The 16,737-nt window shown below is 36.8% G+C and overlaps 1 protein-coding gene across 1 annotated transcript in view; it reads right to left on the bottom strand.

Annotated features, from left to right (window-relative positions):
* Positions 1 to 16,737, bottom strand: part of LOC135220917 (transcriptional regulator ATRX-like) — a 507,237-nt gene that overhangs the window by 307,697 nt on the left and 182,803 nt on the right. The window contains 1 exon segment of the mRNA XM_064258551.1: positions 1,185 to 1,284. Coding sequence (XP_064114621.1) covers positions 1,185 to 1,284 — 100 coding nt within the window.

Genomic DNA, 16,737 nt, shown 5'->3' with positions numbered 1-16,737 from the left:
TAGAAAGCATCCTCTTCTTTCCGTGAACTTCAGCAACATACTTGGGACCCATGGCTAATAACGTAAGCAATTAAGTTCACACACAACACGATAAAGTAACTTACAGCACAACGAAAGCGAAATCACCAACGCGAATTTACGTTAACAAACAAAATATATGTGAAAGAACGAATTCCAGTGTTTACGATAACGCTACCGCAAAAAATGGTCAAGGAACGCCTTTACATAGAGGCATGATGGGACAGATGCTGATCAATAGGAGAGCAGGATCTTACAGCGGTGACTAGCATCAGGAACCAATGGGAGAGCGGGAGGATGGTGGCGAGTCTACTCAGTTGGCGGCACGCGAGTTTTAAAATTGTTCTCGGCGGTTTGGGCGAATCTCGGACTATACCCTTTCGCAACCTGAATTATTTTCATATGCAGAAGCAAAAAAATCTTCCTCTTTGCTTTCGTAACTTGGATTTTTCATAAAGCGGGGAAACATTCCCGAGAGAAATCCATGAACGTGAGAGTACGGGAATCTGGAAAATGCGAATATAGAGAGTCCACTGTACAGTAGTACCTCAGACTTCGAACTTAATCCGTTCCAGAAGGCTGTTCGAAGTACGATTTGTTCGAAATATGAAACAAATATCCCCATAAGAAATAAAGTTAATCAGGATAACTGATTTCAGCCAACCCTAAAAGGCCCCCTTTTCACATTTTGTCTGCTACAGGCAGCCTCAGTTAACATCGGTATCAGTTAACGGCTATTCGATTTTACAGCGCTTGTCTAGTGACGCTGTTAACTGGATTTTTGGTCCCGATATCCGGTTAGCAGTGCCAATTTCTAGTTAACAGCAGCGCCAATCTCTGGTTAGCAACGCCAATATTCAGTTAGCGGTGCAGTTAAGCAGGTTTTTAGTGCTGTTATTGATTTTCAGTTAGCAGCATCGGCTGGGAACGGAACCCCCGTTAACTGAGGGCTGCCTGTATTAATGTGTTCAAAAGTTATATTAACCCTTAAACGGCTATTGGATGTATTTTACGTCGAGAAAAATTGTCTGTCGGGTGCTGATTGGACGTAATTTACGTCAACATAGAAAAGTTTTTTTAAAAATTCGCGGAAAAATACTTATAGGCCGCACAGGAAAAAGAAGAAGAAAAAAAAGATACAGATAAAATTATTTCATAGGACTTACCTTTTTTCCACCTTCGCCTTCTTCTCCTTCATCTGAAGATGAGGAGACCTTTTTGATACGTTTTCTCTTACCCTTTGGGGTTTCTTCTTCAACCTCTTCACTGAAATACACAAACCAATAAAATTACCTACAAATATTAATTGACTTGCAAGATCATTTTCAAATATAATTCACAATAATTCAGAATAAACAATGAAATTTTTTTTTATTAAGACCTGATGTGAAGATGCAGAACCAATAGAGGATCAAGTGACAGTAACTGAGACATGACAAGAAAAAAACAGATATGAGAGATTTAGAATAAAATTTACATCAAATATATCATAAGCCCCACACTTGCTTAGCATTCATTTCATCAGACAGAACTATCACTATGCATACCCCTGAATCCTCAAGTATGCATCTGGCAACTACCTTAATTTTTACTACAATCAACAACTCTTTTCTCCAATTCAGCTAAGATTGTCAGTCAGATTGCGAGAGCATAAAAAAGCACTTAGGGAATTTGGTCAAACCTGTGCCATTACCAAACATTGTTGGGAGAATTATCATGTCATGGAATGTGAGGGAGCTAAACCTATCCATACGAGTAGTAAAGCAGGTCATAGAAGAGTGGCAAATATTTGTAAAACATTAGATGGCAATAAGGCCTATATGCAGGTAGAAAAACATACTGACAAAGTAGTCTGTCTCCACAAATTTGGATTTGGAGCAGTTACTCTTGGCCTCCCGATATTGAAACTTCACCTCTCCCAATACAGGTTTTCAAAGTGGCAATTGCCACAAAAGCATGACGCTGAGGGAGGGTTATTTACCCCCTACGAATCACCTCATCACCACTTAACAGGGGGAACAACCACCACATGAATGCCATTTCATAGATAGATCCAAGGGATTATTTGATGTTTTCCAAGGCTGTTACGATATTTGGTCAATTTTTTATAAGGTAATTCACTTAACTTTATCTAGGTGGCTGGATAAAGTTAAGTGAAATCCTCCATTTTTAGTAATGTTTTACTTATATTATTATTTTATAATAGTCAAACCTCGGTTTTTGTACGCCTCTCTTTTCCTACATTTCGGTTTTCTTAGACTTTTTTCTACAAAATTTTATCTCGGTTATCATACATTTCCTCGGTTTTTGTACACTCGGAAACACTCCATCTGGCTCTCAGCACGTGGCCAGGCCCCGTATTGAGCGCCACAACAAAGCATCCCTTCTTCTTTCATGCCCCAATCTGCTTTTGTGTACGTTGTTTTTGTACTTTTTGTGCTTTCTTATTCAACTGCACCTGCTAAACCCAACATGGGGCCAAAGAAAGTTTCAAGTGCTAGTCTTTGTGTAAAAAGGAAGAGAAACAGTGAGAAAATGTCTACGACAAGTGCTGCTGTTAGTGAATTTAAGGGCAGCAAAGGCTGTTCTGAAAAATTCGGAAAACGAACGGGCATACATAATGTGTCTACTTCAGGGATTGAGGACATGTTTGCAAAGTTGAACGATGTAACAAATTTTGTGGAGAATTATCCTCCCAACAAAGAAGTTGTAATCCATGTCTCCAACATGTTGAATGACCATGTCATGTTTAGCTTAGGCAAATTTTAAAGAAACGCCAGAAACAAATGTCTCTGAATAGTTTTGTTGTGCGACAGAGGGTCCAGTAACTCTCAAGCTGGTCCTAGTACCAGTAAAAAATAAAGTGGTGACGTAACCTCAGATAGTGCCAGTAAAAAACAAAGAGAAGTAACCCCAGATAGGTCCTTGACACCTGAAGTCCTTCTTGAGGGAGATTCCCCTTCCAACCAACAACCTATCCTCCTCCCTCTCCCCTTCTTTCTGTCTTCCATACGCTAACAGGTGTTTTCCATAAAGGTAAGAGTGATGTTAAATGTTCATATATCTATTTCATTAGTAATTTATATTTATTTCTCATTGTTTTCTGTATGTAAAACTGTATATTCCCTATAAAATGTATTTTTTATTAATATTATTGGGGAGTCTGGAGCGCATTAATTGTTTTTACACTTACTCCTTATGGGAATTAGTTTCGGTTTTCATGGGAGGTTCTGGAATGGATTATGTACGAAAACCGAAGTTCCACTGTCGTATATATAACTGTGGATTTTCACTTATTATTGTCAGTCAGTGCTCATCAGCATTAATGTCGTCAATATTTTTCGTTTTTTTTCCCCTTTATACATTCATAGCCAGGGGATAATTTAGTGGTTTCTGAAAATATTAAGTGCTTTGGTGTTGCTATATTTATTTTTCTACATCCCAAAACTCTCAGTAAAACAATAATTAATCACCTAAGGAATTAAGCTTTACAGTGGTTTCCTTCTCAATTTTCAGAGCTACTATGAATATGTGTTTATGCCATTTACTGATGAAACATGTTGCCACTGGTTGCATAACCATTGGTACTGCCTTGGCCAGAGGAGGATGTATATAAGAAATGTAATGTAAATGTGCCTCTGGTGACATTTTCAACTGCTTTGGACTCTTTATTTTCCAAAGGCTCCTAAATCTTAATTATCTCTGGTGTTTGTGGAGTAAAAGTTTTGGAAGCCTCAGCCTAAACTTCACAAACAAATTGCTCGCTCATCATATTCTATGCATGCTCGTGGCTTGGCCAATTCCTGCTGACACTGATTACCTACTATACCTGTGGTTACACCAACCACCATTATTCCTTTTTCTTTGTTTACTGTACCTGTGAGTTGACCTACTCATTATGGCTACAATACCACCATCTCTTCCTTGTCACATGATTCCCACATCCCTCATAGGTAGGTCAACCTCTACAACTCGTACCTTCTGTGGCACAAGGTGGAAGTCTCGGTAACCACTGAAGATTGATTTACAGGTCCTGTTCATGTCTGCAACCTCAGCATATGCAGCTCATACAGATAAAGCCTGGCTATGCTGTCTCCTTTTTTGTTGGATGCTATAAGAATTGCAAAGCTAAGGTGATTTAAATTTTTCCCAAGATAAAAACTTTACACATGGATATAATTTTGGTGAAAACTGGTTTGGTCACTGAAGGTTGGTAACAAGGCAGTTAACCAAAGGCTGGTGAGTTGGGGTCTAAGGAACCACCCACTCAATCAGTAACCAGTGTCCACTTTTTGCTTACTCAGGGAGTATGCCTACAAACTACTTGGTGGTTGTTGTTCTTGTGGTGTGAGGGGGTCAAAATGTCTATGGAAGAGCCTAAAAAGGTCTGAAAAAGATGTTATGAATCGAGTTAAAAATACAGGAGTTTTAGGATAGGATATTTATTTATTTATTCATTAGAATGAAATGGAAAAAATAAATAATGTACATATTAAACAACAGATAAATTATTTCTAATAAAACATAGCATAGTATTTATTTACATTTTTGTTGGTGAAACTAGCCTTTATTTGACTAGATTTCAGCATGTCTTACATTAAAAGTTAGGAATATAATGTTTATAACATATGTGTGAGGGGCAAATCTTTAATGCAGCCAGAGTAAGATGGAGGTTGGATCACACTTTGTTCCTTCGGCAACAGGAACAAATGTGAGTTTAGCCAGAGGTTGTACTTTGATAAAAAAAATCTTCAGGTTAGTAACTAAGAAAAAATAAAATTTCCTTATAGTTTCAATTTCACGACTGGTGTTGATCTTCCAAATGTAAATGTCCGCTTCTAATTCACACGTGTGAGCAGAACCACCTGCACAGCCTGATGTCACGGATGACTAGGCACTGCGATAGTTGTGTTTTTTTGTAACCTTTGTTCAGCAAAGTAGAACTTTTGGTTTCCCATGTGGCACAAGAACATCAGTACGAAATTCTACATATATGCTTTAAACCCTGCACCCTTAACCCTTTGCAATTTGTTACATATGCTTTAAAAACCCTGCACCCTTAACAAACACACACATACAATAACAGTAAATGAGAATACTTCATCTCTAAACACGGTAAATATTTAAAAATGCAAATTTCATATGTAGGCAAGACTAAAACCAAACATGCTATGAAGTTCACTGACATCATGGAATGAGTGTGTCCATACTTACGTATCCCTATGCACACAACTACATTTATCTTTTGGTTTGAAAGAATAAAAATAAAATACACTATAACTGTAAACAAGAATACTGTAGCATGTAACATAAAAATAAGTAATGGATGTGCATTACTGTGCTTAAGACTCCAATGTAAACATAACCACAGGTGTTTTCTTTTCTCTCTCATAGCCTACGCAAAAAAAAAAAAAAAAAAAAAATAAAAAAAAAAAAAAAAATAAAAAAAAAAGAGAAAATACAGTAATCATATAAACAAGAATACTATAAACTTTATATAGTATATAGCATTATATATATACATATATATATATATGTAATAAATACATTATTGAATTACATAATCTGTAAAATAAAAACCATTGACCTGAGGTCATGGCATTAGAGGGTCCTACGTGACCAATGCAGATCTAGATTACGCTATGCGCTGTCTGCAGTAGCCTGGTTTAAATCTGTTACATTGTCATCGTTTTGCATTACTGATAACTTTGCACAACAACTTCCATGGGAAGCGGTTGACCTGTTAACCTACGCCGAAACTTGTAACTTCCGAGCCGGCGGACTACGCATGTTTTTATATGAAATCGCTGAGATAGCTAATGTTCCGCTATCGACGTGATGCTTTAGAATGGCAGTTCCGTGCCAGCATTCAAACATATCGGTCTCCCGACCGAACTGCATCTCTTAGTATGGAGTTACAGAATAAAGTTGTTATAAGCCTTTTTTCAACTTATCTGTTTGAATCCTCTCCTTTAGTTTAATAAGAACCACTCTACTAAGATATCACATAGGAGATGGAAGGAACCAGAAATACTTACGAACATGACAGTCGTAAGGAGAACAAAAAGTCTTTCGCAAAAGCGAAGAGACTAAGATATATATATATATAATATATATTATATATATATATATATATATATATATATATATATATATATATACACATACACACACACAATGTGGTAGGGGTGTAAGAATACTACTGCGTGTCATAAAGGTCAACAAAAAGGAGTGCTGCTGCCTTGCAGTCTTACATTTTATTAAAAGGCTAGGCCCACCGCCAATAACTGTGGAACCTGCACACTTTGCCAAATAATAAACCCTGCCAGATGCTGTAAGAAAAGGCGCAACAGGCAACCGACCCCTTAGCGTATGTATGTATGTATGTATGTACAGTAGTACCTCGAGATACGAAATTAATCCGTTCCAAGGCGCCTTTCGTATCATGAGGTTTTCGTATCTTGGACCGCATTTTACATGTAAAATGGCTAATCCGTTCCAAGGCCCTCCAAAAACACCCCAGTAAATTTCATATAAAAAGCTAAACTTGAGCTATAAACAATGAAACACTACAACAATTTGGACCATTCAATACCTAAATTAAGAATAAAAATGCAAAACCTGTAAATAGTGTATATTAGTGTACAAGAAATATTATTACTGTAACGTAAAATGTGGAAGCTTACCTTTCGAGTACCTTTCAAGTGAGGCTACGTACATACATAACTATCCAAGGAAGATTGCTTCTGCCTACTTTTCACAATGTTCCTGTGTGAGCCTTTTCGGGGGGTGTCTTCTACAAATGATTGCACTTTATGAAAAGTGGCCTTAATTTCTGCTTTTTTTTTTTTCTTTTGTAAATATGTACGTACGTACTTTAAAAAAAAATATACGTACACCAATGTTCCTGTGAGCCTTTTCGGAGGGTGTCTTCTACAAATGATTGCACTTTATGAAAAGCGACTTAATTTCTGCCGTTTCTTTTTCTTTTTTTTATTTTTAACTTTTTTTTTTACTTTTTTTTTTAACAGAATTTCAACTTTCTGTTTTTTATCACTTGGTTTTTTTTTGCACCTCATGACTCTGTTGGCCCTGGTGTCCATCAAAACCCTGTTCAACCAAATGCTCTCTCTGCAAACTGATTGGTTGGGGTACTGAATGTTCGGCTGCTGACCTTCAACATAAACTGAAGTGCCTTGATTATACGTACTGGTATGCATGTTGTAAATGATTGGTCTACACCCTCTGTTCAGCAGGGAGTGGATATTCTACCAAACTTGCAAAGTTTCCAGTTATCCCATGAGAGAGACCTTGATCACTTATCCCATGTGAGAGATCTTGGTCACTTTTTTTTTTTAAATAACGTACACATTGACGATCCCGAAAACGAATACCGCGTGCGTACTATAACAATGCTGGTACCGAGTGGCCGAAGCACGCCACCACGTGTACATAGTAGATGCATAACGGGAGGGACGCTGGCCAATAAGAGAGAAGGATTTCATGGCCGCGACTAGCATCAGGAACCAATGGGAGAGCAGGAGGATGGTGGCGAGTCTACTAGTACTAAGATAGCGGCGCGCGGCGCGATTTTCAAAATTGTTATCCGGGCGAATCTTGGACTTTCAGAAACCTTTCGTATCTTGAAAACTTTTTGTATGTAGAGCCATTAAATTTTTCGTATTGGCATCTCGAGTTTTTCGTTAAGTTGAGCCTTTCGTATCTCGAGGTACTACTGTATATGTGTATATATATATATATGGGTGCCGGTCCCAAGCCCGGATAAATAGGGAGGGTTGGTGTCAGGAAGGGCATCTGGCTGTAAAAATCTGTGCCAAAACCAACAAAAATGGAATGAGACAAAATATGGAAAGAGATAATGCTAGGGCGTACTCCGTAAACGACGCTCAGAGACATCGCCCTAACTCTGTGGTAAGGCGAGGGCTGGGGGGGGGGGGGGGGACTGCATCAGGAGCGTGCAGCTAAAGAGTGAGTGCTCACATTGGATTTAGAGTATGTCAGCTAAATGTTGGGTCCATTGACTGGGATGGGGTAGAGAAATGGATGACTTGATGAGAGAAAAGAAAGTAGATGTTATGTGTGTGGCAAGAACGCGGTGGAAAGGAAATAAAGCTAAAGAGTTGGGAGATGGAGATAAGCTATATTATGGTGGAGCAAATAAACAAGGTAGAAATGGAGTTCACATAGTACTGTCTAGTGAACTAAAGAACTCGGTAATAGAAGTGCATAGAAAGAATGACCGTATCATCAGATTGAAGATATGTTATGGAGGAGAGATTCTGAATATTATTATGGAGGAGAGATTCTGAATATTATAAGCGCATATGCACCACAAGTTGGTTGCACACAAGAAGAGAAGGGAAATTTCTGGAGAGACATGGATGGAATAATGCAAGAACTGGAAGAGCATGAGAGGGTGATAGTTGGGGCAGTTTGAATGGCCATGTCGGAAGTGAAAATGAGGCGATTGGGCGGGTGCATGGGGGCCATGGAATGGGGGAGAGAAACCCAGAAGGCAGAGAGTGTAGTGGAACTTTGCTGTGTCATTCGACATGGCAATAGTAACACATTCTTTAAGAAGAAAAGGGAACACCTAATAACATATAGGAGTGGGGGAAGATTCTCCCAGATAGACTACTTCTTGTATAAAAGGATAAATCTGGTGGAGGTCAAGAACTGCAAAGTTATTCCAGGTGACCATGTAGCCCCCCCAACACAGACTGCTATGTATGGATTTGAAGTTGAAAAGGGAAAGAAAAACCAAAGCTAAAGGGATAAGGAAAATTAAATGGTACAAATTAGAGAAGGAAGGGGATAAGAAGAGAGTTTAAGAGGAGGGTTTTTGGAGGATATTGATATAGGGATTGAAGATGTTCAAGAATGGTGGGCACGAAATGCAGCAGTATAAGAGGCATGAAAAGGAGCTGCTAGGAGAGACATCTGGTATCATATGGGAAGAAAAGGAACAAAGTTGGTGGTGGGATGAAGACATTAGAAAGTAGTAAAAGATAAGGAGGAGGCAAAGAAAAGATGGAAAGAGTCACAGTCAGTGGAAGACAGAGATAGGTACAGAGAGAAAAACAAGGTGGTGAAAAAGGTGGTAGCCCAAGCTAAAGCAAATCGTATGATGTGTGTATAATGAGCTGGGACAAGGAAGGATTAAAGATGATGATCAAGCTATCAAAGGCTAGAAATAAGAGCACCAAAGATATAACACATATCAAACAAATAAAGGACCAAGATGGTGTAGTACTTAGAAAGGAGGAAGACATTGTGAAGAGATGGAAAGAATATTTCGGACAGTTTGTTAAATGAAGAAAATAATAGACTAATAAGAGAGGATGGGCAAAGTGACATTGGCATGGTAATGAGGTTTTCTAGGCCAGAGGTACTAAATGCACAAGCAGAAGATGAAGGAATGGGTAGGCAACCGGACCAGACATGATTCCGGTGGAGGCATGGAAAGCATTAGGAGATGAAGGAGTGATATACTGTACGATCTTATGATAAAGATCCTTGAACAGGAAAAGATACCAAATGAGTGGCGTGGGAGTATATTGATCCCATTTTATTTGTTTTAAAGGGATAGGCGATGTCCAAGAGTGTGGTAATTATAGGGGCATTAAATTAAATGTCCCACACTTTGAAGATACTGGAAAGGATGATAGATGCTAGACTGAGAGAAGAAGTACAAATAGGGTAAAGAGCAGATGGGATTTATGAATGGGAAGGGGAACAACAGATGGTATATTTTGTCCGAGGCAAATAATGGAGAAATTCAGGGAAAGACAAAAGGACCTACATATGGTATTCATTGACCTTGAAAAGGCTTATGACCGAGTCCCGAGACAAGAGGTATGGAGGAGCCTGAGGGAGAAGATGGTGCCAGAGAAGTATGTGTGATTGATACAAGAGATGTACTGGAATGTATTTACCAGAGTGAGGAGCAGTGTTGGGGAGACAGAAGGTTTTGAGGTGAGAGTAGGATTACACCAGGGTCGGCTCTGAGCCCAATTTTATCTTTAACATTAGTTGATGGATGTTATAATAGAGGAAGTAAGGGAGACAGTACCATGGCACATATTGTATGCGGATGATATTGTTCTGTGTGCAGAGAGCAGGGAAGATCTGGAAGTGAAATTTGGGAAAAGATGGAGACAAGTACTGGAGGTCCAGAGAATGAGAATAAGTAGATCTAAGATAGAATATATGTGTACCACCACTGAGGGGGATGATAGAGAAAGTATTCAGCTTGGTGGAGAGCAAATAAGGAGAGTGATAAGTTTTAAGTATTTGGGAGCTTTTGTTAACGCTGGAGGAAGTATGGAAGAAGTAAAACATCGCGGGTACAGGTAGGCTGGAACAAACTGGAGAGCGGCCTCTGGAGTTCTTGTGACAAAAGAGTGCCGCTTAGGTTAAAAGGAAAATTTCACAAGACGGTGGTAAGAAACAGCAATGCTGTATGGTACGGAACAGCAAGCATAGACAAAACAGAGCAGAAGAAGATGGATGTGGCAGAAATGAGATGCTTAGGTGGATGTCTGGGGTGACAAGAGAGGATAGGATCAGAAATGACTACATAAGGGTTTCGACTAAGGTGGTGGAAGTATCAAAGAAAGTACAGGGAGGGGAGGCCGAGATGGTATGGACACCTGTTGGAGGAGAGATGAGGACCACGATGGGAGACATACTATGGGGCGGGGTGGAGGTGCAAGGAAGAAGAAGAAGAGGGAGACCAAGAAAGAGATAGAAGGATTGTGTGAGAGGAGACTTACATGAGAAGGGAATTGATGAGGCAGAAGCGCAGGATAGAAATAGATGGAAACAGCGACTCCATAGAAAAAATGGGATGCTGGGAAGAAGAAGATATATATATATATATATATATATATATATATATAATATATATATATATATATATATATATATATATATATAAATAATATATATATATATATATAATATATATATATAATATATATATATATATATATAATATATATATATATATATATATATATATATATATATATACATATACATATATACATACATACAGTAGTGCCTCAGGATACAAAATTATTTCATTCCTAAGCGGCCCTCGTAACCTGACCTGATTTTTTTGTATCTTGAACCACATTTTACATGTAAATTGCCTAATTCATTCCACACCCTACAAAAACACCCCAGTAAATTTTATAATGAAGCTCAATTGACCAATAAACAATGAAATACAAAAATTTGGACCATTCAATACCTAACAAACTACATATACTACTAATATGTCCTACATACCTGTAAATGAAGTGTATTAGTGTACATGGTACAAGAAATACTGTAAGCACATACGTATGTAGTAAAATGTGGAACCTTACCTTTTTAGCGAGGCGATCTCCGAAAGTGGCGACAAGAGGACAAATGGCAGAAAACATGAGCACTTAACTTTATGAAACACATTAAAAAATGGCAGAAAACATTAATACGTACTTAACTTACAAAAAACTTAAACTTTAATTTTTATTTATTTCTATATATAACCCTAATTCAAAACATTGAATGACCCTTACACGATCATCCCTAGAAGTATAAGGACCCAACATTACGCATAAAGGCACAGGGAATGGCAACACAAGGGCAACACCGCGAGACAAACAAATCCTGACAGGAGTGCCAGCAAAACAAACCGACTTACACCACAGCTAATGGGCTACTGATCAGTTATTGTTTCCTTAATCAAGGACACAGTGGAAACAATAAAAGGTGCCAATTAGTCATTTTTTCTCTTGGGCATTTTCCGTGACATATGGAGGATTCTTTAAAACGCTGAAAGTCTTTACGCAGCCTTCAGGGGTGCAAAGACGTTCAACGCCCACTTTATTTTTAATTTCCCTGTTGAACCACTTTGGCCGAGGGTTGCCATTTGTTAGCATTTGCCTTAATGACATACATCTAGAGTACTTTTCTGTGTACAGTGAGCCCCCCGTATTCGCGGATTTTTTCTGGACCATATCTAACCATTATTTGCGGTGAATTCGCCTATTCGCGGGATTTTACAACGATAAATAATCACAAATTAGTGTATTTTGATGTTATTTACATGCCTAAATACATTTTTAAGATACAAAAACGATTTACTGATTTTAAAATATTAATATTGATCAATACTGTATTAGTAAGTTTAATAAGATTAAATGATATCACATAATAACTAATAATTCTCTCTCTCTCCCCCTTACAGGGATGTATGCTTTTTGTGTGATAAGTGATTTACTAATTTTCTAATATTAATATTAATGTAAAGAGCAATTACTTCAAGAAAGAAAATACTACATTGAATTAGTAAGATTTTAGTTTATAAATTTTAAAAATTGTGTAAGAATGAAGGAAATCCCAGTCTTCACGCATCTTTCTTTCGAACTCCAGGCCTCTTCCTCTTCTCCTCTAAAAAAAAAGATCCCTCTCTCTCTCCGCTCCGTCATCTCGTCTCTCTCGTCTCTATTCTCTACTGAGAATGAGAGATTTTTATGGTACACGTATGTATAATATGTTTATTAATATTTTCATATGATAATAATAATAATAAAAATAATAATAATAATAACAACTGTAATTACAAAAATCATGTGAAAGTATTTTACAATGCTACGATAATTTTTCTATTTCTCTCTCTCTCTCTCTCTTACAAAGATGTATATTTTTTGGATGATGATTTACTAATTTACAAATATCAATATTAATGTAAACAGCAATAATATAAATTCATTAAAGAAAATACTTAAGTGAATTAGCAAGATTTTAGTTTATAAATATAAAATTATGTAAGAATGAAAGAAAATGCATTCTACCCCGCGTCTTTGAACTCCAAGGTAGCCAGGCAGAGTTGGCTGGGGTCCAACAAGTGTTGCCCTCTCAATGATCACATATTTTTTTCTCTCTCTCTTTCTGTTACCGAGATGAGAATTTCTATGGTACATGTGTATGTTTATTAATATTTTCGCATAATGATAATAATAGTAATATAATTAATTTCAAAATCATATGTTATAGTATTTTATAGAAGTACAATAATCTATACATTTCAGTCTTTTAAATAAGGATAACCACCCTCTCTCTCTCTCTCTCTCTCTCTCTCTCTCTCTCTCTCTCTCTCTCTCTCTCTCTCTCTCTTTTGCCACACAAGATAGTATGTCTTAGTGGTAACTCTCGCCCTCTGTTTGGGCTGGAAATGTATGTATAAGTGTATCTTGAAGGACATTACTACATTTTATTGTAAAATAATAATATACAGCATTAGTTTACAAATAATATTTAGTTTCGTGAGATTAAACAGTAACAATACCCCCCCCCCCCACCCCCCCCCCCTCTCTCTCTCTCTCTCTCTCTCTCTCTCTCTCTCTCTCTACCCTCTCTCTCTCTCTCTCTCTCTCTCTCTCTTACTTACGTATGTTTATTTGTTTTGTAGTATAATTTACCTTATAAATAATTTTCAAATATTAATAAGATTAACTAAAAATAGCGATTCCCAGTCTTTTTTATCCACTTGGAGGAACGTGGGCGGGGGAGTATATGACAGTTTTATATACGTATTGGCGGAGGGGAAGGAGTCGGAGTTTAGGAATTATTCTCTCTCTCTCTCTCTGTTATTGGCTGTAGGTATATATTTTTAATGGTAAAACGTTTAAGATGACTTTGAAATGATATTAATAATATAACCTCAAAGATTAATACAGTAATAGGATAGGTTAGTAATTTTAGGTAATATTGAAGTAGGATATTATTAAAGGTATACATTTGGTATCTGAACTTTCAAGATAGGTAGTTATAAGCATTTTTAATGGTGGTTCTAACTATTCGCGGGTTTTAACTATTCACGGGGGTGTCTGGTACACATCCCCCGCGAATACAGGGGGAACACTGTATTCCTCATGAGAGGCTTCCCAGTGCTTACCTATGCCTGTGTTCTAGTCGTACTCTAGATTTTTAATGTACTCCTTTAGCTTATTTAGGTCTTGTTGACAGAGTCTAACCTCCTTAATATTTTCTTCTCGTTTTATGTCACTTTTGCTTACATTTGCACCTGCTGAAAGGTCAGATATTAGATTATCTTCTGTTGATACGACAATGTCTAGTATGTTGTTTCCTCTAGTGGGTTTGTCAACCAATTGGTGGAAGAATTAATTTTTTTACAAAATCTAAGTCTTTTTCCTTCTACATTTGATGCGGAGGTCATCGTGTCCCAATGTACTGCTGCATTGAAATCTCCCATTATCATGCAGTTTGTTGTTTATTTCCTGTCCTAGTAGTGCATAAGAGCTCCGCCTTTCGCGCACGGCACCATTTTGTGAATTGGTTGTTGGGGAGATCTGTACACTAGTATTAGAGTTATCTTCCTCCCTAGGCTGTTTATATTGAGAGAGAGAGAGAGAGAGAGAGAGAGAGAGAGAGAGAGAGAGAGAGAGAGAGAGAGAGAGAGAGAGAGAGAGTTATTCATATTTGAAAGAGTGAAATGGAAAAATTATGGTAGTATTTCTTTAACCCTTAAACGCCGAATGGACGTATTAAACGTCGAGTCAAAATCTCCCCCGATTGCCGAATGGGGTACGTAACCTTAACGTCGACTCAAAAAAGCTTTTTTTTAAAAATTCGCGGAAAAAATTACTATAGGCCTACCAGCCGAAACTTTTGAATCATGCACCTTGGGGGATGATGGGAGTTCACGGATCAAGGCGTTGTTTTTGTTTACAATCGTTACGCAGGACGCACCACCAAGGGTGAATTTTTTTCTTTCTTATTGCACTAAAAAGTATCAGTGACACATCTCAAAAATTATTTCGTCACTTTGACATAATTTTTGCACCGTTTTAAATTATCCGTTACATGAAGTATTATATATGAAAATGTGCATAATTTCATTTAGAATACAACAAAAAAATACTCATGATTGCAACTTTTATCAGTTATGAAATATTTCCATATAAATAACGATAAGTGCCAAAATTTCAACCTTCGGTCAACTTTGACTCTACCGAAATGGTCGAAAAATGCAATTGAAAGCTAAAACGCTTATATTGTAGTAATATTCAACTATTTACCTTAATTTTGCAACAAATTGGAAGTCTCTAGCACAATATTTTGATTTATGGTGAATTTATGAAAAAACTTTTTCCTTACGTCCGCGCGGTAACTCTTCCGAAAAAAATCATACATGCGATTGTGGTAATGTTTGCACCATTTTAAAATTAGCCGTTACATAAAGTTTTATATATGGAAATGTGCGCAATTTCATGCACAATACAACTAAAAACAACCCATGGTTGTAGCTTTAATCAGTTTTGAAATATTTTCATATAAAAAATGATGTGACAAATTTTCAACCTTCGGTCAATTTTGACTCTACCGAAATGGTCGAAAAATGCAATTGTAAGCTAAAACTCTTATATTTTAGTAATATTCAATCATTTACCTTCATTTTGTAACAAATTGGAAGTCTCTAGCACAATATTTCGATTTATGGTGAATTTATGAAAAAAATAACATTTTCCTTACGTCCGCGCGGTAACTCTTCCGAAAAAATCATACGTGCGATTGTGGTAATGTTTGCACCATTTTAAATTAGCTGTTACATTAAGTTTTATATATATGAAAATCTGCGCAATTTCATGTAGAATACAACAAAAAATAATTGAAGGTTGTAGCTTTTCTCATTTTCGAAATATTTGCATATAAATCACGATAAATAGAAAAAAAAACACGTTCGGGTCAACTTTGACTCTACCGAAATGTAAAAAAATCGCAATTTTTGTAAGCTAAAACTTCTTAATATTTTAGTAATATTCAATCATTTACTTCATTTTGCAACAAATTGGAAGTCTCAAGCACAATATTTCGATTTATGGTGAATTTATGAAAAAAACTTTCCTTCCCTCCGTGCGCGGATTCTCCGCCATAAATTGCGAATTGCGTACATCGCATTCTCGGAAAATTTGCTCCATTTCATATTAGGCATTTCATAGAGTTTTATATATGAAAAGGTGCACAATTTCATGTAGAATAAAAGGAAAAATATTTGGAGGTTGTAGCTTTTCTAATTTTTAAAATAATTGATATAAAAAAAAAATTATAAAAATTTTTCGACATTTGGTCATTTTTAACTCGTCGGAAATGGTCTAAAACTGCATTTGTAAGCTATAACTCTTACAGTATCGTAATATTCAATCATTTGTATTCATTTTGAAACAAATTGGAAGTCTCTAGAACAATATTTAGATTTACGATGAATTTTTGAAAAAAACCTTTTTTTACGTCCACGCTTTACGAATTCGTACATCATTTTGTGATAATATTTTTCCGGTGTTGCTTTTATTGTTTTACAATGTATTATATATCAAAATGATTGCAATTTAGTGTACAATACAACGAAAAAAAAGAAGAAACTCGTTAGCTTTTACCGTTTTTTGCACAGCGTGATTTTAATACAATTATGTATGAATTTTCTTTTTTTCGCTACCATATATCGCATTACAGTGGTCCCCCCGTATTCGCGGGGGATGCGTACCAGACCCCCCGTGAATAGTTAGAACCCGCGAATGTTTGGAACCCCTATAAAAATGCTAAAAACAGCTTATTTTGTTAGTTAAAACTCAAGAAAAACCACTAAAAATTCTCATACTTGGTTTTTTAATAGTTTTATCAGCAAAA

This window comes from Macrobrachium nipponense, chromosome 2, assembly GCF_015104395.2.
Source record: "Macrobrachium nipponense isolate FS-2020 chromosome 2, ASM1510439v2, whole genome shotgun sequence".
NCBI classification, from domain to species: Eukaryota; Metazoa; Arthropoda; class Malacostraca; order Decapoda; family Palaemonidae; genus Macrobrachium; species Macrobrachium nipponense.
Note: the sequence above shows the minus strand (reverse complement) of the source record. Positions and strands in the feature narration are given on the sequence as shown.